Genomic DNA, 24921 nt, shown 5'->3' on the forward strand with positions numbered 1-24921 from the left:
CAGCACCACATTTCAAAAGCCTCCAATCTTCATACATTTTCTCTGCCTAGAATCCAGGTTTCACATCCATACAGTGCAATGCTCCATATCAATGTCTTGACTAATTTTTTTTTCAATCGTAGGTTGAGGTTTGCTGTTAAAATGCTTTTCATCTTAGAGAATTGGGCTTTTGCATTGTTTATTCTTGATCTTATGTCTTCTCTTGTTCTGCCATCTTTTATTATTAGGTTTCCTAAATATTTAAAGCTTTTCACTTGTTTTATTTGTTCCCTGCTGATGGCTATATGCTCTGTATTGATAGGGATTTTATCTGTAACAATGATTTTAGTCTTATCTGTGCTGATGTTCATTTTATATTTTTCAAGGTTATTATTTAGTAATTCTAGCATTGTTTTTAATGTTCTTCTGTTTTCTGCTATAAGGGCTATGTCATCAGCAAATCTTATACACATGACTTGCTCACCATTTATCTTTATGCCACTGTTTATTTTATCTTTAATTTCCTGAATCTCCTTTTCAATATATAAATTAAATAAAAGTGGTGAAAGTATACATCCTTGTCTTACTCCACTCCTTATATTTATTATTTTCTTCTTATTATTGATTTTAATCTGTCCATTTTGTTTTTTGTAAATTTGATAAATTATTTTCCTATCCCTCAAATCTATGCCGATATTAGTTAGACAATTTAGGAGTATTTGCTGGTTTACTTTATCAAACACTTTCTCTAAATCAAGGAAGAAAATGCAAGTATTTTGACTAAGGTCTAATCTTCTCTCTATTATTGATCTTAAACAGAGTATTGCCTCTCTTGTTCCTTTATTCTTTCTGAATCCAAGTTGGTCTTCATCCAATAGACAATCTATTTTTGAATAAATTCTATTTTGAATAATTTTTAGCAGAATTTTGCTAACAATGTACTATAGATTTGCAAATAACATTTTGTGGGTGAGAGCAACATACAAAAATAAAATAAATAAATAAATATATATATATATATATATATATAATCTGTGTCTGTGTGTGTGTATTGCAAAACAGTTCTTTTAAGCAAATACTGTTTTTCCAAACTTTAGGGAGATGTCATTGATAGGATTGATTATTACACAAATATGTCTGTTGCCACCACTGCACGAGCCGTAACAGGAATTAAGTTGGCACATGAACGCCATCGTATAAGTAAACGTGTAAGGAAAAAATTTTACTTTTGAAAAAATTTTCATTTGTTGTAACCCAGTTTTATCCTTTGACTGTTGTAGGTTTGCTATTATTAACTGAGGGACCTTTTTCTAGGCCTATTTATTTATTTTTCGAATTTGCCAAGTTAGAAAATTAACCTTTTAACTGCTGAGATACTAAATAACCAGTATGACCCTCCTTGCTGAGTTATTTTCACAATTATAAAATATTTTATAATAATATGAATAATTACTATAATGTATTACACATTTTTGCACTGTTTTCTTATATAAATTGAAGTCACTGAACAAAACTGTTATATAGGAATTTTATTTTCAAGTTAGGGATGTCCAAAATTTATTTTGAAATTTATTTGCTTGTTCCATGTCAAATAATGTCAAACACAACTTCAAATGAGAAACACCTCCCAAAAATACTTCAATACTTTAGCAGTGTGTGGTAATTTTGAAAGCAGGGGTGTACACATAAGGCTCTGCCACATTTGGCACACATATATCAGCTCTCTTTTCTTTTTCTTTGCCTCAATGTAGTATTTGAACACACATGACAATGCCTAGTGGGACTTGCTTTCTTGGGTGTGGGTGGCACAGGTATTAGGAAATGTCTTTCCCTTCATCACCCTGTGATGGTTGTGCAGATGTAGTAGTCGGTCTTGGCATGTGGAACTTTTGAAAAATTTCTCTGATGAGAGTCAATTGAAAATTAGCATGTGTGATATTTCACCAATATGTACATTATACAAAATATGTGAATCGAGAACAGTGAGATCCAAGAGATGAAAAAAGAATTTTCTATACCATTTGAAGGCCTTTTGCATACATTCAAGAGAACTGACCATCATGTCTGTCCTGTCAACAACCCCCATATTCCTATTATAATCCATGACACATTCAGGTTTCATTATTGGTGTGTTTTTTGTCCTGTCAACTTTCCCTGATTGTTTCATAGCGTCTGCGTGGAGTGTGGTCAACATACAAACTTCTCGTTTATCAATCCATTTTACCACCATCATATTATCTGTGTGTCTGGATTCTACCTGTCCCTTGTCTAATTTTTTGTTCAATTTCAGCAACCCTTTCCTGTTTTTCCTAACAGTCCCACATGCATTGGTACCATTTTTATATAGCCAGTCATACAGAAGAGGGACAGAATACCAATTGTCTAACCACAATGTGTGCCCTTTCTGCAAATACTTTGCGACTAGGGTTTGCACCACGGCCCCAGAAATCCTAAATTCATGTTCTGGAATAATGTCTGTAGTTGTCCCTGTGTACACTACAAAATCTAACACATATCCAGTCACACAACACAAAAACTTTGATCCTGAATCTATGTCTTTTCGAAGGAATGTACTGTTTGAACTGGAGGTGGCCCTTGAACAGTACTAAGCTCTCGTCAATACATATATTTTGAAAAGGGGTAAATACTTCACTGTAGGTTTTTCTCAGATGATTGATAATTGGTTGTAGTTTGTGTAGTCTTTTTCCCAGAACCTGAGTTTCATTGTCATTGAAATGTAAAATACGTAAAAGTAAAAGGAATCTGGCCCTGGACATGTAGTCTGTGAATTGTGGAGTAGCTATGAGGGGATCCTTGGACCAATATTCTGCTATTGTTAGTTTTTTTTTACCCTAGCCATAAGCATTATGATTCCAAATATATATATATAATTCCTCTGGAGTAGTATTTTTCCATTTTTGCAAACGAGATCAGGGTGCTGGTTGTAGTTTCTGAGTCAAAAATACATAATATTTATTAGTTTCTCCAGCAATATGTTGCATTATATGAAGGGGGAATAGTTTGAAAAAATCAAAAACAGTTGAACCATCATCTATAATTGCTGAAATACCTGAATTATCATTATTGAATTGGTGAACTGTTGGACAAAAATTTGTATCGCGCCATTGAAACAATGAAGCGTCAGTACGATTTCTTTTTTGCAGATGCACTGGTGCTGGTGGTTCGTTATCTGAACTTTCACTATCACAATTTTCACTATTTTCTAAAAAAATAAATATCATCATTGTCACTGAAATCTGATAAATCGGAAGGTAAATTTCTAATACTTCTATTAATTCTGCCTCAGTAAGAGAACGCTGCTATCTGCTTGTCGAAGCCATTTTTATTAACCCTGGAATCACTGTATCACGTGATTGCCTAGCTCCTATTGTCAAGGACGGCTCTGATAACATTGTGCATGGTCTCATAATTATTTACGAAGATAGCGCCACAAAGCAGGCAGAAGCTTGAAAATTAGTTCCTTCTAATCCTAAGAGATGGAAGCACTATAAGCCCACTCAATTCAAATGCTTTCACAAACTAAATTAAATGAGTATTACACATTGAAAGTTCAAATCAAGTTAACTCGATCGTAGCAAGATCACCATTTTTTCCGCGCTCGAGTTAACTCTACTGTAGCAGTTAAAGGGTTAATGGAATATTCATTCTGTGATTGGAAAATATCTGAGTTTGACACTTGTCATGATGAGAGGTGTCTTTATATAAATTTTTTTTTCAGTTAAAGATTAGTTAGCCAATCTCCTGTGGAGGTAACAGGGATTTTGTCTCCTTGAAATTAATTTTTGTTTGTTTTTGTTTTTTAATTTTTTTTTTTAATCTCATATTGAGGCATATGAGATGGAAAACATATGCAATAACCAAAATTAAATTATTATTAATGGGTGGTAAATGACATAGTTTGTGGATGGTGGGTGATGTGGTGTAATTGTAGAATGGCCTCCCACAATGAGTATCCTTAGACTCCATGGACTCCCATTATTACATGCACCTCATGTAATAGTAATATAATAATAATATTTTAAGAATTCTTTCACTTTAGTTTTCAAAAATTAAAATTATGACACATTTATGTCATTTATAAGTGCTGTGAGATTTCACAAGAAAATTATGTTTTCATTATCAAAATAATAAAGGGGAATCCATATATGACCATTTTCAGCTGCATTCCCTCAATAGGTGTATCAGATATTATGACACTGTAACATAGTTAATAACTCATAACTAGTTTCTGACAAACAACTCTCTCTCAAATTGGTCCATTGTTTGTCATATTTCTGATTTATTCTGTTCTTACATTTTAATTTCTCATGATTTTAAATTGATATGATCCAGAGAAAGATCTTGATCTTTCTCCAGATTTTTTTCATGCAATTTTTGCTTCAAAGATATTTTTTGATGATCTTGCATTTCTGTTTAAGTGACCATATACCAAAAGGATTAGTTCTGCTTACCCACCTGTATTTTTAATATGGCTTTGCCATTGATGCCATTTTTATTCCCCTTCTTTTTCAAAACTCAAACTTCTGCAGTCTCAAGTTTTAATCATTTTGATCATTTATTTTATTTCTAACCTGAAGCACTGATCATATATTAAAAGTACTTTGAATGCCATCTTATATTCTACTAGTTAGATCTTTTGTTTGATTTTTTTTAATTCAATATAAATTTAGATTGTGTGCTTCTCACAGTATTCATCTATCTGTTTTCTTGTTTAATTTGCATCTAAAAATTATGCCTAAATACTAAAATGTATAATGTATTCTTCCTGTCTACTACCTAGAATTGTGTTTTTAATTTAAATAAGTTTAAGTAAATTTAAACTTGCTAAATTAAATTTAATAATAATTTTTATGCCAATTCTATAATAAGGGGAGTATTACAAATGTGCTACAAAATCTTGTTTCCATGGTGTGAAAATTAATAACATTAGTAATGCTGTTAAGAATGCAGAAAAGGAAGGTGAAAGAATTTGTTGTTTTGGCTGGGAAAATGACTTGAGAGGTGAGAAGTATTGTATGAGAAAGGATGTGAAAGGGTTATTGGAAGAAGGGAAAAATAAGAGCAAGAAGATGAAATTTGTGAGTCTGCTGTCAAGCTATGATAGAAGCGAACTGATAAGGAGGGTGATGATAGCTATTGAATCAATACAAAGTTGTGCAGAAGGAATGATGTAGAGTTTGTGGATCTGTGACTTGAGTTTGGTGAAAAAAATTATACAGTGCTGATGGACTGCACTTAAATGGATTCAGAGTTAGATATATAAACAGAGTTTTGTTCCCTAAGAGTGTGGAAGCACAAAGTCAAGAAACTAAAGAAATTAGGGCAGATGCAGATGAGTATGTATGAAGGCACCAATGAAGCAAATGACTGTCTGATTGAACAAAAATGTGAACTCTGGACTCTCATGTAATATCAAATGGATTAGTCACTTCAGGATGTAAAATTGGTTGGAAGTCTAAAGGGATAGTACAGTTTCTATATACTACCAAGTTCTGCTTACCCACCTGTATTTTTAATATGGCTTTGCCATTGAAACTGTAGGGACAAAGCAATGGGTATTGCTGTCCCTACAACTACCAACTCTCTTACCTCTTAATTCCTCGTATCCAGAGTGTTATCATCCACTTCATTCTCCCTACTGAAAACTAATCTTCAGTTTCATCAATAGGACAAAATATAATGCTGGAACTATCAGGAATAAGAGGAAAGAGATTTTGGTATTGATTAGTGTAACCTCTCCAAAAACTATAGGCATTAGTGAGACTTGGCAAACAGCAGATGACATTGTTATAAGGATAGAATAGAGTAGACAGGACAGGTGATGGGGTACTGCTGATGATAGCAGATGAATTGCAGCCAACAAGAGTAGGAGTCAGTTGGGCAGATGGCATTTCTTTTGAGTCTATGGTGTGAGATTGAGGCCAATAGGACAAAATATAAAACTGGTTGCTGCTATAGGCTAGGGGTTACTAGGGATGATGTGGAAGACAAGCAACAGCAGATTAGTACAATGAATGCAAGTCAAGTAATTGTTATGGGGAGACTTCACCTTCTGAGACATAGATCAAGGAAGAAAGATACATGGCAGGAAGGAAATGGAATTTATACACTTACTGAGAGATAATTACTTGAAGTAGAATGTGACAGGAAACTTGGGGTACAAGAGAGTTGGATCTTGTTATAAGATCAGAAGACTTGTCCATAACTAAGGTGGCTATCTGTAATGGTGTTTCTCTGGAAGCAAATGCCATTCATAATCACTTTTTCAGTTTCACCTATGCTTCACACCATATCAATACAGTTGCATTTTGTCATTCTTATGCTGTTTCATCTATTAAATTCATTTCATACATGCAAAATTTGCACCCAGCTCTGGCAAAATACCATTTGTGATTTTTGAACATGATCTTATCTCATTATTCTCATATCTTCTTATTCACTACACCTTTAATAATAAAATCTTCATCCAGTACCACCACTCTTGAGTCACTCATTACCTCTTTCTTCTGGATATTTCTCATTCAGTTCTTTTGTATTCTTCGATTCATATCTATTGATTCTGTATGTATCTCATCCTTTTTTTTTTATTCTGATCTTTGTTGACTCAAATAATATCCCACATATTTCACACGTATGTGAAATCATTGCTCTAAAAGAGCTACACAATAATAACCACATTATCATAAACAATGCAGACAAAGGGAATGCAACTGTGGTGATGGATTCAACAGAATATGAAAGCAAAATGCACACACTTCTCCAAGATCAGTCAACATACCAAATTATAGATTGGGATCCCACCAATTTCCAAAAGAATATGATAAATTTAGTTTAATCCTTTATCCAAGTGTGAGCAAACAAAGTTTGCACCTGAAAGTGTCTTCAGGACTGGGTTAAGGTGGTACACACCAGGGCAACTCGTTGCAAAGGTGGAGCAAGCTACCAACACTCCTATCTTAGTATCTCCTATAATGCAAAACACATCTCCTTGCGGATATGTCTAATGTTATGCATTAAGGGAAGGGCCACTACCCAGACCGGTTTCGACCTTTATTGAGGTCTCTTCAGTGGGAGCCAGGCCCAAGTCGAGATATCAGGCAGAAGCATTAGCAGGTCATCTCCACCTATAGGAATTGCCAATTGGTGTGCCACCCTTTTTTAATAAATTACTCTGGATTTAGAGAAAGATGTTGAAAGTTTATTTTCCACTTGGTTAGAGTATAATAAATTTAGTTTAATCCTTTATCCAAGTGTGAGCAAACAAAGTTTGCACCTGAAAGTGTCTTCAGGACTGGGTTAAGGTGGTACACACCAGGGCAACTCGTTGCAACGAGTTGCCCTGGTGTGTACCACCTTAACCCAGTCCTGAAGACACTTTCAGGTGCAAACTTTGTTTGCTCACACTTGGATAAAGGATTAAACTAAATTTATTATACTCTAACCAAGTGGAAAATAAACTTTCAACATCTTTCTCTAAATCCAGAGTAATTTATTAAAAAAGGGTGGCACACCAATTGGCAATTCCTATAGGTGGAGATGACCTGCTAATGCTTCTGCCTGATATCTCGACTTGGGCCTGGCTCCCACTGAAGAGACCTCAATAAAGGTCGAAACCGGTCTGGGTAGTGGCCCTTCCCTTAATGCATAACATTAGACATATCCGCAAGGAGATGTGTTTTGCATTATAGGAGATACTAAGATAGGAGTGTTGGTATCTTGCTCCACCTTTGCAACGAGTTGCCCTGGTGTGTACCACAAAAGAATATGGTGTGCAATTATTGAACAAAATCACTTTCTGGCCTAAAGAAACAGTTAACAAACCTCAAGCCCTTCCAAGATAAAACACCCTGGATATATGTAGCACCAAAAATTCACAAACAAGGTACACCCTTACACCCTATTTTGGATAGTATAAATAGTCCCACATATAAACTTGCTAGACATTTAGCCAAACTACTAGCCACTCTCACAAACTTTAAACAAATTCTCCCTCTTATGTTAAAAATTCTACCCACCTAAAAAGCATTTTAAAAAACCATATCTTAAAAAGTTCAGATATAATGGTCAGTTTTGATATCACCTCACTATTCACAAATGTACCATTAATTGAAACCCTAGATTTACTAAAGTCACAGTTTCCCTCTAATATATTTCAACTATTTAAATTCACAGTACAGCAGGTTATTTTACATGGAAAGGGAAAATATACAAACAATTAGATGTGACAGCATCTAATTGTTGCTGCATAGAACATTTGGAAAATCTAGCTATCAATACAGCCCACTCTCGAACCAAGGCTTTGGCTACACTATGTTGATGTGCTTGCTACTTGGCCACATGGCCCAGACACATTAGATACATTCTTAGCACATTTAAATAGCCAACACTCAAAAATGGAACTGGAAGCTAATGACTGTCTGCCCTTCCTGGATACACTAATCACACGTCTTCCAGATGGTTTGTTATCATTCTTGGTTTATAGAAAACCCACACATGCAGGGAGATGTTTACACAAACAATCACACTATCACTCACCTTAACAATATGGTATTCTAAAAACACTAACCCACAGAGGTAGAGCGATTTGTTCCGATGACATTGCTCTCTCTGCTGAACTCGCTCACTTTATCACACCTTCTTGGCCAATTACTTATAATTTTGTATATCATAAGATAGACAAAATACTAAATGCTCCCCAGAACCTCCCCCCCCCCACTGTCTACCACAGAAGACTACAACAAAACTGATTTTTAGTGGAACCTGTGGCATAGTAATTAAATAATAAAGTAGCACATAAAATCCACAGTGATGTCTTTAATTAGTAAAATTTATATATGCACAAGTTTTTCCTTAATTTGTAATCGACTTCATACTGCCAAAAAAGAATTAGCTTCTAATATCAATTCTCGAAGAAGACATTTCAGCTGTTCTTAATGAAGAATTATTGGATATTGTTCTTCGCTTATCAAAACAATCTTTATCACAGTCTTATGAGAGAAATTTTCAAAATCTTATGCAAAAATACAACTCTTTATGTAAGAAGCAAAAGAAAAACCTTACCTCTGACAGTATGGCTACAAATAAATGGATTGTAAACATTTCAGATTGCCCATTATCCACCACTGAAACCAGTGCTTTAGCAAAGGGCCTTGATTTTGCTGTTATTCCTTCACACATTCCTTATCTTGATTTCTTACATAATATAGAACGCAGTCCATCAGGACTTCCTAGCGAAGATGCCAACAAACTACGTTTTGAAGTTGCGACTTCATTATTCAAAAGCAAATTACCTCCATGCAATTTATCAAATGCTGAAATTAAAGGTCTAACTTCTTTAAGAAAAGATTATACAATATCCATTTCTAAGGCTGATAAAGGAAAAGCTATTGTAATTATGAATAAGACTATGAGACAAAAGTATCCAGCCTATTAGAAGACACCACGACCTACCAAGAGATCACACGTAATCCTACTAATTCACAAATTAAACAACTAAATAAATTACTTGATGAGGTTATAAATTGGGATCCTAACTACGTGGATAAAATACAGAGCTACTTTGGAAGAACTCCTCCTCTTTATGGACTCCCAAAAATCCATAAAGAAGGCTGTCCTGTATGACCTTGTCGTGACGACTCCTTTCTGTCGCGTTCTAAATCTATCTAGTTTCAAGTCACTTTTATGAATAATACAACTAATTATGAAATGATCACCGATCCAAAAGTAGGGAAATTTATATTTATACTGCGCCACCCTATTCTTAGATTAGTCTATATAAATAGTAGGATCAGTTCTAAATTAAGTTAACAGTCATCTCATTAGGCCGAATCATCTATCATCATTTTTACTTGGGGTTCCCGCACGATTCGAATATTTATGAACGGTGCAATAATAAGGAATTCAGGCAAACACAATATTTAGATCAACAAAATAAAACATTTAATATATGATATGGTTAACAAATACAAGAACTCTATTTTAAAATGGAACTATACAATTAACTTAACACTTCTTCTTAGGTCACTGATGCTAATTCAATGTTCTAACTTTCATATACTATTCACAGTCTAAAAAACACAAATCTTCTTATTTCAAGTTAATATAACAATTTCACATCTTATTCAGTCTTCACAAATCTATCAGCTCAATATTTATATTCACAGCAGGCAATAAACTACGTAGCTACATTCCAAGCAAATATATTCCCGGACTTTGAGCATCGGAGGTATATTACAGTTAATGCTAGAATAGAGAAACTTATACAACTACTCTTACCAGACAAATTCTTCAATACATCAAATTATTGAGAGAGCACTTATGAATTAACTTAATTAACATTAGCGGAACACACATAATAAATATTCTCCATAGTTTAAACTGTATTACTGTAAGTCGCACTTCACTATTCCAAACAACAGTAATTAGGTACTAATATCTTTTCCTGTTCACTTTTCTCCAAGTAACCAATATAACCTTTTCCTAGGGCAACATAGAATTTAATCGTAATTCAGATTAACTAGAACTAATCAGAATTTTCGCATTGACTGTCCAGTTTCCTTTTATCTGATTATGACATCAACCTTTCTTCATAACAACAACAATTTTCGCTTATAACATTAAACTTTATGTTTCACTACTTATAGGTTCACTTCCGAACACTATACTCATAAATTTCTGCCCTGAGGATTATATAATCTTGATTCCGCAAAACTCTCTCCTCCTTCTTAACAATAATTCTTCTCTCTCCTTTCTTATCTAATCTAAGACCTTTACTCTTCTCTATATATCTCTCTCTATCTCCATGACCTTCACTCCCACCTTACGTTCGAACGCCACGCTCTACTCCACTCGTGGTTGTTTACGCGTGCGTCTCCATGACAACAGACTGCACGTAAACATTTCGCTAATGTAATGTATGGTCTAATATTATTCATGAGTGATTACATAACATTAAATATTTCACAAATAAAAACAACAGAATATTTAAGCTACTTTAACTTTTTGATTACGTATACAGTTAAATATAAATTAACACTTTACGTTACACCACATATATTTAGTTATACAAAATTCTAAACATATTATTATTTTATAAACTAATAATAGGTCAAGTTTTGAATAAATATTTAATTAGTAATTCTTAATTAAGGAATAATAAACAATTTTGTATAAACCATGATTAATATTTAATAAGCCATGTTAAATGTGAATGAAAATAATAAATTACATAACATAGCTTCATTCACAATTTAACAACCTATTGTAAATTGCATTGATTCACCAACTTATCGGATTGCAAAAGTATTATCATGTTCCTTAAATGCTCTCACTGGTCATTCCAGATCCTATATAAAAAACTCAACAGATTTTCTTGAAAAAATCAAGGATATAAAAATTACAGATTCTGAAATATTAGCCAGTTTTGACATCATTTCTCTGTTCACCAATATCCCATTAACTGACACAGTCAATTCTTTATATGAAGATTACCCTCCAGATATCGCAAGGATATTCGAATATGTCATCCACTCAGGTTATTACAATTGGAAAAACAAAATCTACAAACAAATTGAAGGTACTGCCATGGGTAGCCCTCTGTCTCCACCTTTGGCAAACTACTATTTGAAACAGTTCGAAGATACTATGTTTTCATCCATTCATCCTCAACCATCTCTTTGGTACCGTTACGTCAATGATGTTTTTGCTGTTTGGCTACACACTGAAGATGAACTTTCCACTTTTCTACAACGGATAAATAACCTTCACCCACACATCCAATTCGCTATGGAAAAAGAAAACTCTGGTGCTTTACCATTTTTGGACATCCTCCTTACTAGAACATCTTCTGGTACCTTATTTACAAGCATCTTTCGAAAACCCACATTTACTGGCAGATACATTCACAAAAAGTCTACGCACCACGTCTCAAAAATTTGACATTCATAGAGCGCATAAAGTTTGCTCTTCCCCAATAATCTTACAACAAGAACTTTCCATCATTGAAAAGTTAATGGAATCAAATGATTACAACTCCAATTGAATCCAGCAGATACTTGACTTGTATGTTCCAACACCTACAGTTTCTTCAACAGTCCACAAAGTTCCTATTCCATACATTTCAGGAATCTCAGAACCTATAGGTAGAATTCTGAAAAAGCATCAATTGACTCCAACATATATTCCTATCAACAAAATTTCTTCTTTATTACCTTCTACAAAGGATAAAGTGTCTTCTCTATCTTTGGCTGGCATTTACCAAATACTTGCAAATGTGATGTCTCTTATTTTGGACAAACTGGCTGTTCTTTGGAAAAAAGAATAAAAGAACATCAATATTATATTGATTATAACAAACCTCTGAAGTCTGGTCTGGCGCAGCACAGTATTGACTCTACTCAGTGTCCAGTGGGATAAAGCAGTTCTCCTCCATAGATGCAGATTCAAATATGAATGCTTATTCAAAGAAAGTTGTGAAACTATCTTACACCGACCGAATTTAAATAGAAATGACTGTATGTCTCTCTCAAAGATCTCGGAGACTTTTATGTTATGTAAAAAACCATTTATCTTAATAGATTAAATTTGTTATTTCTATTATTTCCTAGCATGCGGTAACAATTGTATTTTAATAGGTGATCCACTGAACGTTTTGCTTGTATTCCATTCCTATTACTGTTACAGACACTGAAGATGTACTATTAATTTTAGTACGAAATATCTGTCATTTTACTAATTAAAGACATCACTGTGGTGTTTACGTGTTACTTTATTATTTATTTACAACAAAACTGTCACCCCATACATTAAAGGCACATCTGAAAAGATATCTAGAGTGCCCAACAAACACCAACTATGCACCGTATTTAAATCGTATGTGAAATTGGCAACTCTCATCCATTCACCCAAGGACAGAATCTCTCCTTTATCACATTCAGGAGTTTATGAAGTACCCTGTTCATTTCATCAAGCCTACTATGGACAGACAGGAAGAATGCTGGACATCCGCCTCAGTGAACATAAAAAATATATCTGGCACTATCGTTATGGCAAGTCAGGTCTAGTAGATAATGCTTTAGACACCCTTGCACACTTGTTCGATTGGAAAAAAAACAAAAGTGCAAGTCAGAGAGGTTGTTCCTGGAATCAACAGAAACCCTGAAACATAATCCAAACCTCAACAAGTAGGGCTGTATAAATTTACCAGAGATTTGGAAGGCAGTCATCTTAAGGCCAAATTAATACCTGCTTTATTTCTCTGTTTTTTTTTTTTTAATTTTTATTTTTAAAAAATTTACTCAACATAGATTTATTTTACTCAACATAGATGGCATCTAATTAGGACTTTAGTCTTTGTGTTGCACATTACAATTGTTCAAACTAGTCCCATTGTTATACAGGATTGTGGTTTTCTTGCGTACTGTGACAAACTTTTTTTGTGCTCTGAAGATGCTGGATAGAATACCAGCAAAATATCAGCAATAAGTTAATAAATAGTTATTTTCTTATCAGTCTGTGTTCTCATCTATACTGTTAAAATTAATCAACTTTGTTGACTCAATTTTCAAGAATTTTGCATTCCATTCATTCCTAATGCTCTTTTTTGTACTGACAGTTACCCTTTTTTGTACTGTTATACTGGCTTGGTTGGCCAAGTGATTAGCATTCCCAACGATAAGCCTATTTTCACTGCCATTTTGTCTTTGATTACTATAAAATACGTAAAACATGACTATCACTTTATGAAGCTCAATCAGACAGTACAGAGTCAGTTCAAACTATCACAAAAAATGAACTTTCACTGAACTGCAGAATTACTGCCTTTTTCATTCCGTTGTGTCGTGTCTACTTTTCCTTCAAATTACCCTTCTTATCCCAAAATACACGTCTCTGGCCGTATCTCTGATAAGAGTGAAACTGAGGTCTTGTGAAACAAAGAATTGCAAATTGCGGATGCCAATCTCTTTGTCTCAACTCTGGTTCTATCTCCCTCTCCAAACTCAGAGAAAATTTATTTGTATGAGCTGCGCCACTCTGAATTCTAGGATATACTGAAAATTATGACCAGGGAGTTAGAAGCCAGTCAGCGTTCACTCTTCTCAGCTAAAATTTTTATAACTTGCAATCGTGACCTTAAATTAAACTGTTTCCTTCCTTTGTGTGGTTCGTCGTACTGTATGAGCAAGTGCAGTAGTTCTAGATAAAGGCAAGACAAAATTTATAATAAAACAAAACATTTTAATTACACTGACAAATCATACAATACATTTATAAAAGCTTAGTCAATCATTCAATTAGAACTTTACATATATCACTTAACTCTCGTGCACATAGTTAATTAAACACTCTTCAAATTTTTATATCTCAGAACACTAAAAAAATTAAGGTTTAGTCACTTAGTCTTATCTCTCTTCTAATTACACATGAAATTCCATTCAAGATATCACCTTAACAGTCCTATTCAATTAACACATTTATCTCTTTCCTAAACCTGAACCAACTTAATTAATTTTCTTTCAAACACATTTTACGAGTCTTTAACATATTCTCTTTCAAAATACTCAGCTACAGTTCAAGGAATGTCTCTCAGCACACAATTCAAATCTTCTTGTTTAATTCATTAAGAAGTAGACATAAAGTTCACCTTACCATTTTTGCAGCATTTTCTACTTAGGTCACTTCAGATCTTACATCAGACTATTTCCTTGAATGGTCGTATTTCTTCTCTTCCATAGGACTTCTACTAGATTTCCTTTTATACTTCGAATGGAGTTATTCCTTCGTTTTCCACCATTTGGATCTGTTGGGCTTTGTTTCCGACTGGTAGTTTCACTTTGTCATTCGCTCGTATCTTCCACTAACAAAGGAAACCCACGTGGAAGCTCCATACCAGTCGGACTTCCATGGCACAGGAATCAGCAGCAGGAAAACATCTCAAAAAGCCTGGCTTGTAGCGTTACCTCCGCTTTTAAACACGTGCTGCTTCTCTCTGTCATCATCCGTGCATGCATCATACGTTCCTTACGTCTCGCTGCACTTAACGCCACTCGTGGACTCTTCTTGAAACTCTCGTAACTTTACGGTGGAAAGGGGGGGTGAAGGCACCATGGTACATAACAGATATACTAAAGTTGGCCATTTCACATTTAACTTATTTTCTTGTTTTACTTTTGTCCAGCAAATGGTTAATTATTTGTTCACATATAAACTCAGACTAAGCAATTACACAAATTCATACAACGAAATTTCACAATACTAAATAAAATCATATAAGACTAAATTACTAATTTTGTACAAGTTTCTTTATTTCTGTTAGATCATTATTTTTTCTATAAGAGTGATTACAATGTTAAGTCTTCCGACATAACAGTTGTTATTACTGGTTGTTGTTTTTTTATTTATTTTTATTTGAGAGCCTTTATTTATAAATATTTCATAAATGACCTTATTGAGGTTATTGTTAATCCCCCAGCAATTGCTTAATTCCTTAACAATATATTTCTTTGAAATTATAATGATAATTTTCACTGAAAAGTCTATACATCAAGAAAAAGGATAGAAATTATTTTTGTGGGCAGGTTTAAACTGCATACAACTTATTAAAAAGAAAAATATTTAATTATTAGTTTCATACATCCTGTAATGTACATCTTTAGATTAAATACAATAGAAAAAAAAAATTATTTAGAGAGATTTCTAAATTATTAACTGTTATACATCAAATGAGCATAAAACAGAGGTTGAATATAGCATCGAGATATCTGGTTCACATCTCATTGTTGTAATGTGCTGTGTGACTTTTCTCATAGCCTAATTCATTAATTAATGCAGAGATCGTTGATATATGCTGAGCAAAGTTAGTTTAAGATGAGACTTTGGTTTTTATTACATTTGGCTGGACATCATATCATTTTGCTAGCCTCTTTAAATCAGTGAACATAGTTGGTGAATTCTGTCTATGGAAGATTTATTTATTTATTTATTTTTTAATTTTTTGTGATGTGAAATGCCAGTTCTGACTTATGTCCATTTTTTCTCCACATTTTTGATAAGTTCTTTGAGACAGATTTCTCCAGATCAATCCATCTCCAACATAACAGATAAGTCATGTATGACAAATTTTGTACACTTCTGGTCATTTAAGAGGTGTGAGGTTGTTTTGTTGAGCATCATGGACACTTTTTTTGCAGAGACGTGAGGACAACTTTAAAGCTGCATTGCTTGAGTATTTTTGCTATTTTTATCTGTAACATTTTTAGGAAGAGTAAGGAAATGGTACCTTTATACCATTTCCTTACTCAGTGCATATACAGTCATCATGCTGCTGTATATGCACTGGAATATTTGATGGTCTGTCTAAGGTATTATTAATGATTTTAAGATTGTATCCATTTTCAGGAATATATCTTTGAGATATGCTATTTCTTTTTGCCTTTTGTTGTCATCACTTGATGTTGTAAAGGCCCTCTCTTTGAACATTTGATGATGCAACAATTTTAGTCAGGATGATGTGGAATAGGATATAGATTTTTTCATAGACTTCAAACAAAAGATTGCCTTGATTTTCTACTGAGATCCTGTCTTCCCTTGGAAAGTTGGTAAACAAACTTTGATATCCAAACTCACTATGATGTTTGTAGGATCCAGTTTAATGAATCCAGTTTATTTTGTTTATGAAGAGTCTTTGGAGTTTTTATTTTTGATGGTGTTTTTCATATATTTGGAGACAGAAGAGTAGATAAATATTTACAAAAGTAATTATTATTATTATTATTATTCAGACATCCAAGGAGTCAAAAGACTCATCGAGGGAGGTCCTTCCTAAGACAAAGTCTGTCAAGACTCATCGAGGGGAGGTCCCCTCCTGAGAAAGACAAAGTCTATCATACCACTCTTTAAACTCACTGACCGTTCTCGCTCCCACCACTCCATCAGGCAATGCAGGTAATATGTGATTGAATGTCTAGCATCCACAAGAGGTCTAAGTGGAACACCCTCCTTGTGTATTTTAGGTACACCACAGATACATGGAATGACTGGAATGATGATTTTGAAATGATTTGTTGTTTGATCTACTTAGGCCAATTACAAAGATCTTTGATTAGATCATCAGTTTGTTATGAACACTCTATGCAGAGTCACTATCTAACTGCCTATAAGTATTGACATCACTAAGTAGTTCTTTTGTTTATGTACATTTTTGAATCCAGAACTACAGTTTCATTTCTTTTATTTGCTTTCATTACTAAAATGCTCTCATTTTTTCAGAAATCCCTCAATGCCTTAAATTCAGCATTGAAGATGTGTCTATCAGGGGATTTGGAATAAGTTAGAATGGCTGCCATTTTGTCTCCAAAAGTAGGAAAAACATCATTATACGTATATGTATATACATATACATAGATATATTTAAACAAATTAAAAGACATTAAACTGGATGCTACAGATTCAGATCTTTGAGTTTGTTTGTCAGTGTTCCAAGAGAAGACACCACACTAATCTTAGAAAATATTTTCCCACGAGACACTGCCAAACTCTTCAAATTTTGTCTAGAAAACACTTTCTTAAGTTTCAAGACCACTGTTATGAACTGACAGAAGGCATAGCCATGGTCTTGTCCATTTTATCACATTTGAAATATATATATATACATGGAAACATTTGAACAAACAGGCCTCAATATGTGCCATATTAAATCCACACTGTGGCTTAGATATATCAATAACATCGTTGTCATTTGACCAGGCTCTGCAGAAACCCTCCACAAAAGGAGGAGGAGAAAGAAAATTGACCGTGAGATGCGGTGATTAATACCCTTGGAGGGTAATGGATGGCAATGCTGTTAAACGCCTCCGTAGTGCAATTGGAAGAACAACGGTACATTGTGCCCTTCAATTGGAATAAGCCTAAGGTTCGATTCTCGTTGCGATGGAAGGAATCTATATCTAGACGATTTTCAATCATAGGTGAGTTAGCCGATATCATGTGGAGGTAGCAGGGTTTTTTCTCCCAGAAACTCGGGGTTTTTCATCCCGCATACATACAAATCAGCCCTTCAGAACACATGCAATTTACAGACATAGAATACCAGTTGTGGTGAAGGTGGGCGGTAGATGCCGTTGTTGGAGATGATTCGTAGTAGAGGTTCGGTGTAGTGGTTGAGACAGTTGTAGGTGTCCTCCCGCGATGAGTCTTTGGACTCCTTGGAGATGTCAGGAATAATAATAATAATAATAGTTTTACAGAATTCTTCAACAGTTCAAACTACAAAATATAGTTCACATTAGAGGTTGTAAAAGATGGATTAGTTCCATTCCTAGATATACTCTCATCTTAGTAGAAAATCAAGGCAATCTTTCATTTGAAGATAACAGAAAAAGAACTCAACACTGGAAGATATCTATATCCCATGACACATCATCACCCTGCCCATCACCTTGCTGACCTGATTGGCCAAGTGGTTAGCGTATCTGCTCTCCAGCCAAAAGGCTGCAGGTTCAAATCCTGCCATGGGCATGGATGTTTGTGATTGTCTGTGAAAATACTAGTGGTCATGGTGATCAGTAGATGGCATAGATGTGGATCATGAAGTTTGCTGTAGTTGGTGGATTGAGTGGTGGAGACAAAGAGCTATAGAGTAGGTGCCCTCTCTTGATGAGTATTTGGACTCCCTGGAGGTGACATGTAATAATAATAATAATAAAAACAAGGTATCATCAAAATGCTTAAAGCCAGGGCTTTCATAGTATTTGGGAATGGAAACAAAAATGCAAAAAGAAATAAACATCTTAAAAAGATATGACTAAAAAAAAAAATTAAAATTTCTATAAAGGTGCCATTTCCTTATCCTGCATTTAAAAAAATGTTACAGATAAAATAGCAAAAATATTCAAGAAAAAGTTGCCTTCACACCACTACAAAAAATATCCATCATACAAGGATCACCAAAACAATCTCTCTCTCTCTCTCTCTGTCCTCTTAAATGAACCTGAGTGTACATATAGTATCTATCGATTGTGAGGGAGGGGGGGGGGGGAGTAGGATGTCCTTGGACATGCAGAATAAGTGTTTTAGTTTCAGAGGCGTAAAGGTAGTTTCGATTATACTTCCTTAATTGCTACCTATGTTTTTAGATACACCTTTAATATAAGGGATAGATATGGCTTTGCTGAAATTGTTGTTTTTGTGTAGGCATCATATCTTTTTATACAATATATTATCTGTTTTCTTTTTTGTTATATTGGTTTCTTAAAAAGGTGGATCTAATCCATTGTAGTTCTGTTCTGAGTTCATTTCTATTGGAGAAAATTGTTACTACTCTCTTTTGAGGTTATTTATTATTATCCCTAATTTTTGTATTGGTGATGATAGGAATCTGTATGTATAAATTGACTGGTAACTATAGATTTGTGATATACACTAAATGAGAGACAGCCCAACAGAAGACAAGTTACAAGTGTATCCATGAATGGTATGGTAAGAAGTTTTGTTTTTCTATTTTGTTGTGAATTGCATGCTGTTTTGTTGTGTAGTACTGGTGTTGGTTGCTTTAATGTAGCACATGTCTCTCAGACTGAGAGGCATGTGGTGAGGTTGTCTGCAAGGATAGAAAAAAAATCAGAACTCCATAGTGGACACAGGAAGATAAAGAGGCAGTGAAGGAAAAGAAGAAAGTATATCAAAAGTTCCTGGTGAATAAGACAGCTTGTGCTCTAAATAGGGGATTTAAATAGCAAAGTAGGAAATGATTGTCAGACATACAAAATATTTTGGGAAAATTTGGACAAAAGAGCAAAGCTAATAATAATGCAAATACATGTTGGATTTCTGCTAAACACATGTTGGATTTCTGCTAAGCACATGGATTGGTTACTAACACAATATTCCAACATAAAAATGTGCACAAATTCACATGGAGAGAAGAGACGAAAGTGATGTTTTCTCACTTGTGCAGGACACTAGAGTGTACAGAGGATTTGAAATTGGAAGTGATCACCATTTAGTCCTGGGCAAGATAAAATTGAATTTCATACTGAAAAGAAGAACATTTAAGAAAGTTTTAATGTGAATTAAAGTTGAGCAACTCTCAGATATGAACTGTAGACTAAAATGCACAAACATTATTCAAGAAAAAATGAAAGAGTTTGAGAACAGGAATCAAACCTTGGATATTCATTGGCAAGCCTTGAAGAAAGCCCTGATTGATTCAGCTAGAGAGGCATGTGGTGAAGTTGTCTGCAAGGATAGAAAAATTAGACCTCTATGGTGGACACAGGAAGTTAAAGAGGCAGTGAAGGAAAAGAAGAAAGCATATCAAAAGTTCCTGACAAATAAGTCAGTTTGTGCTCTGCTCTTAGAGAATACAGAGACAAATGTAAGAAAGCTAAATACTGTATAAAACTAGCTAAACAAAAGTCATGGGAAGACTTTGCTAAGGACATAGAAAATAAATATCAAGAATGTGGCAAGATATTCTGGAGATTGTTGAAGTAGCTCAGAAATGGGGGAAAGATGCTGTAAAAGGAATTAGAGATGATAAAAATGACATGAAAAAAATAAACTGGAGAAAAAGATATCCTTGAAGGGTGGAGTTAATTACTTTGAAAAATTGCTAAATGAAACAAGCAGTGATGACAGCACAGTAGTAAAAGCCACTCAACAGATGTGTAATCAGGAATTCCTATCCATACTTGAAGTAGAAAAAGCCATTAAAAGCCTGAAATGTGAAAAGGGAGCTGGAGGAGATGATATTTGACCAGAAATGCTCAAATATGGAGGCATAAAGGGTGCACTGCATAGTTCAAAAGGTCTGGACAGAGGAACGAATTCCAAATGATTGGAGTAGAGCTCCCATAGTACCCATATATAAGAAGGGAAATAAAACGGAATGTGAGAATTACTGATGTATTTCTGTACTGAGCGTTCCTGGTAAGATTTATGCAAATATACTTAAGAAATGGTTGAGGATTGTTGAAGGGAAGCTTGGTGAAGAACAAGCTGGATTCAGGCAAAATAGAGGCTGTCAGGATCAAATTTTCACGTTACGCCAAATAGTTGAGAAATCATGGGAATATAACAAAGATCTGTATTTAAATTTTGTAGATCTGGAAAAGACATAATGACAAGGTGCCAAGAGGAAAGCTATTTAAAACACCACAGTTGTATGGTGTCAATGGGACATTATGTCAAGCAATACTTAGTCGTTATTAGAGTTGTAAGTTAGCAGTTAGAATTGAAGGAAGTACAGGAAGATGGTTTAATGTTAAATCTAGTGTTAGACAAACAAGGATGTATGTTATCCCCCTCTGTTATTCAATATCTATATGGGTCACGTTATGACAGAAAGTGGTATTAAACTGATATCAAAATTGGAAATGTTAAAGTCAGCTCTTTACTTTATGCAGATGATGTTATACTTCTAAGTAAATCCAGTTCAAATCTGCAAGATTCCCTGATTAAATCGAATAACTGTTGTGATAGATTTGGTATGAAAGTCAGCAATAACAAGATAAAGACAATGAAAATAGGCAGATGCATTGAATATATCAACTGCATTGTGAGAATAGAATCTATAGAACAAGTAAAACATTTCAGCTACTTAGGCATCATTTTTAGTGAAAATGGTAAATTAAATATGGAAACAGACAACAGAATCAACAAAGTTGGTATGGTAGGAAGTCTACTGAATAAATTTATATGGAATAACAGAGAAATTAGTGAAAACACTAAATTAGCTATATATAAGACAGTGTTTAAACCTATTTTAACTTATGGATCCGAGAGCTAGGTTAGAAGAAACACTTGACCTAAGACAAGAGACTGCAGTTAAGACAAGAGAATGCAGTTAGAGGTGTGAACAGATGGCATCAATAGCAATATCATATTAAAAACAAGAATTTTAGGAAAGAACTTGACATTGTTAGCATCCAGGAATGTGTTAGCAGAGCTAATCTCAGGTGGTATGATCACTTAAACAAAATAGGAAAGGAAAGATTAGCAAAACAAGTGTTCTCTGCAAGGTTGGCAGGAAAAAGACCCAGAGGAAGACCAAGATATAGGTTGGATGATATAGTAAAAATTGCCTTAGAAGACAAAAATATAAGATCTGATAATGTTGGAATCTTGACAGGTAACAGATTGATTTGGAAGAAAATTGTAGATATGAAGTTAGTGGTGATATAAGTTTTTCATGTAGTACTATCATATCCTCTATACCCCCTTGAGGATACATGTCAGGAATTTGATGATGATGATGATATATATATATATATATGGTAAATTAAATTGACATAAAAGTTTACATTCCTGAAAATGACTTTAATGTAATGGTCAAAATGTATTTTCATTTTATTAAATTTTTTTTTTTTTTTAAATCTCAAACACCTGTTGAATCCATGAATCTAATATAATAAATAGCTTGTTACAGTTCAGGATATTTATATCTTGTCATGGGCTAAAGAATGGTTTCAGAAGGCTATTCATTATATCTGCATAGTAATCACTCAGAAGGTGAAAAGGACTCCATTAATCTATTAAGAGTTTAAGGTTGTCATCTTGTGCTGATGCTACAAGACTCACTTCAATCCCATGCCTAAATTTTGTCTGTAAGTAATATGAAAGGTACTTTTGTGACCCATAGATATGAATGCTGATATCGCAAGAATCAACTTTTTATTTCTATTTTTTTTTTTCGTGTGAATCATACCGATGAAAGACTTAATTTATTCTTATTTTCCTAACATTACACTGAAAGTAGCTCTACATATTATGGTCCCACTTAGAGAACAAGAAATGGCCTAAGACCTCCCAACAATATCATATCCAAATCCAGACTTAGGGATTCAAGAAGTCATTCTCTGGCAAGTTCTCCATTCTGCCAGTGTAATCTGCAAGGCATGCAAAGAGAGTATCTTGAAATCAATCGAAGAGATTCCAAAGGTTAGTAAGTCCATATAACTTTCTGACACCATAAGCTTTCACGGATACAATTGCAGAGGTAAATTTTGGTATGATGTGGTGTTCATCCTGAAGTTAACCACACCAGGTCTTGGTTTTCAGCATAGTAGGCAGCTTTCTAATGGTGGAAGGGTGAATGATCACCCAGCACCAGCAACTTGTGTGTCGATAATGATTAACTCATCTCCTCTGTTTACTACAAGATCAGGTTTTCTTAATCTAGTGTTAGTCCAGGACAGTACTGAGAGAGAGAGAGAGACTTTTCCAGGACCAACTAATGGAAGAGTCTAGGAAGTGGTTTAAAATAAAGTGCTTCTGTTGAGATGTAATTAGGGCTTTTCAGAAAGAAGCAAGAAACAATTCTACATTGGAGGAGGAGCTGCCTGTCAGAGAGAGAGAGAGAGAGAGAGTAGAGAACACCATGATATTTCCACTCCTCCAGAACCGAGATAGAATGAAGGACATGCTGTGCAAGGAGTTCTCAACCTTCAATTTCTTGTCTCTACCTGAGGGGGCAAGAGAAAGCATATGGATTTTGTCACATTAATGTTTAGGCCTCAAACTTGAAATAAGTTGGCTGCTTAGTTGAGGTGTTTTTTGTAAGCATTCTCTAGGTTATGAGTATAAGATCATCAGTGAATGCCATAGCATTAACAGTGGTTGTGGCAAGAGAGTAGCCAATATGGCTTGGAAGAGAGTGAAAATACTCATCAATGACACAGTTGAAAAAAATAGGAGAAAGAGGATCTCCTTGGCATACACCCCTAAGTGCTGGGATGGACATCAATCTGAAGACCAGGATAATAGTAAGAGAATTAGCAGAGTACATCTGATATGTAGGTGAGGAAAGCTCCTGGACATCCTGCAGTAGACAATGCTTCAACTTGTATAGCTTTAAGGGAAACAGAAACACTGTCAGAGGTCTTCTGGAGGTGCAAGTTTCAGAGAGAAGACAGGAAAGAATGAGGACATTCTCAGCACAACCATCCACAGGGACGAAGACCTACGGTCATGTTAGATGTGTGACTGAAGATGTTTAGCTAACACTTTATGAAAGAAATGTAAGAGAATAGGAGCAACTGTAACTTCCTTCTTTGAAATGAACACTGTTTTTGACTGGTGAAGATATGATGGTATACATTTAGTAAACAAAAGTAAATCAATTACATTTTGCAAGATATGTAAAGGGATCTGCCAATGCTCTTCAGCAGTTAATCCATCTGGTCCTGAAGCAGATTGAAATGAAGAATTTATCTCATCAAAAGAAGATGACAGTGAAGTTCTGATTCAAGAATTGACCTTGAGATAGAAAGAAGGCCTAAATCAGGTAGATATGGTGGTGGTGGTGGAGTAGAAAGGAATCCTTCCAAAAGTGGACAAACTCCTTTTACCCTCTTAGAAGAGGAGGAGATCCTCCATCCAGTATTGTTCTATCACACTTCTTATATCTATAGTACATTAGTACTAGTACTGTGGATTCAGGCCTCCTATAAGCAAGGTGATGGTCTCACACTGAGCAACAAAATTCATCTCCCACTTAATAGCATTACTAAAACATCCAGACATCCAGGTCCACATTGGGATTCAAACCAATAGCCTGTTGGTTGGAGAGTAGATATACTAACCACTTAACCAACGAGACTAGCAAACATACTCATTTCAGAATTCTAGGATACCTTACAAAATAATCTTTATATCCATTTCAGGATGTAGAATACTATTAGCAAAGAGTCATTCTCCTTGGGGACTCTAGTTGAATACACTTTTCATATTATCACAAAGTCAGTGGAAAATTATATGTTAGTTACTTATTAGTTGTATATGTACTTTGAGGCATGTGTTTGTGTACAAGGATCATACTGTTGAAAAATAATAATTCTTATATTCTCTGAACTGATTATTTTTTCCCCCAAGTTTCTACAAAATTGTAATCCATAGATCATCTGATTTAATATTTTCTAAAGTAAA

General features: G+C 34.5%; 1 protein-coding gene across 4 annotated transcripts in view; it reads left to right on the plus strand.

The window, feature by feature from the left end:
• The window catches only part of LOC150095677 (syntaxin-like), a 280662-nt gene that overhangs the window by 226006 nt on the left and 29735 nt on the right, over positions 1-24921 (plus strand). For 3 of the 4 annotated variants that reach the window (XM_090410061.1, XM_090410062.1, XM_090410060.1), the window contains exon 9: positions 1077-1187. The exons of the other annotated variant lie outside the window; for it this stretch is intronic. In XM_090410061.1, the coding sequence (XP_090266187.1) occupies positions 1077-1187 (111 nt within the window). The remainder of the gene's footprint in view (positions 1-1076; positions 1188-24921) is intronic. 4 annotated transcript variants of the gene reach the window in all.

This window comes from Typopeltis vanoorti, chromosome 20 (assembly GCF_054136105.1).
Source record: "Typopeltis vanoorti isolate ZY-2024b chromosome 20, IOZ_Tvanoo_1.0, whole genome shotgun sequence".
Classification (NCBI taxonomy): domain Eukaryota; kingdom Metazoa; phylum Arthropoda; class Arachnida; order Uropygi; family Thelyphonidae; genus Typopeltis; species Typopeltis vanoorti.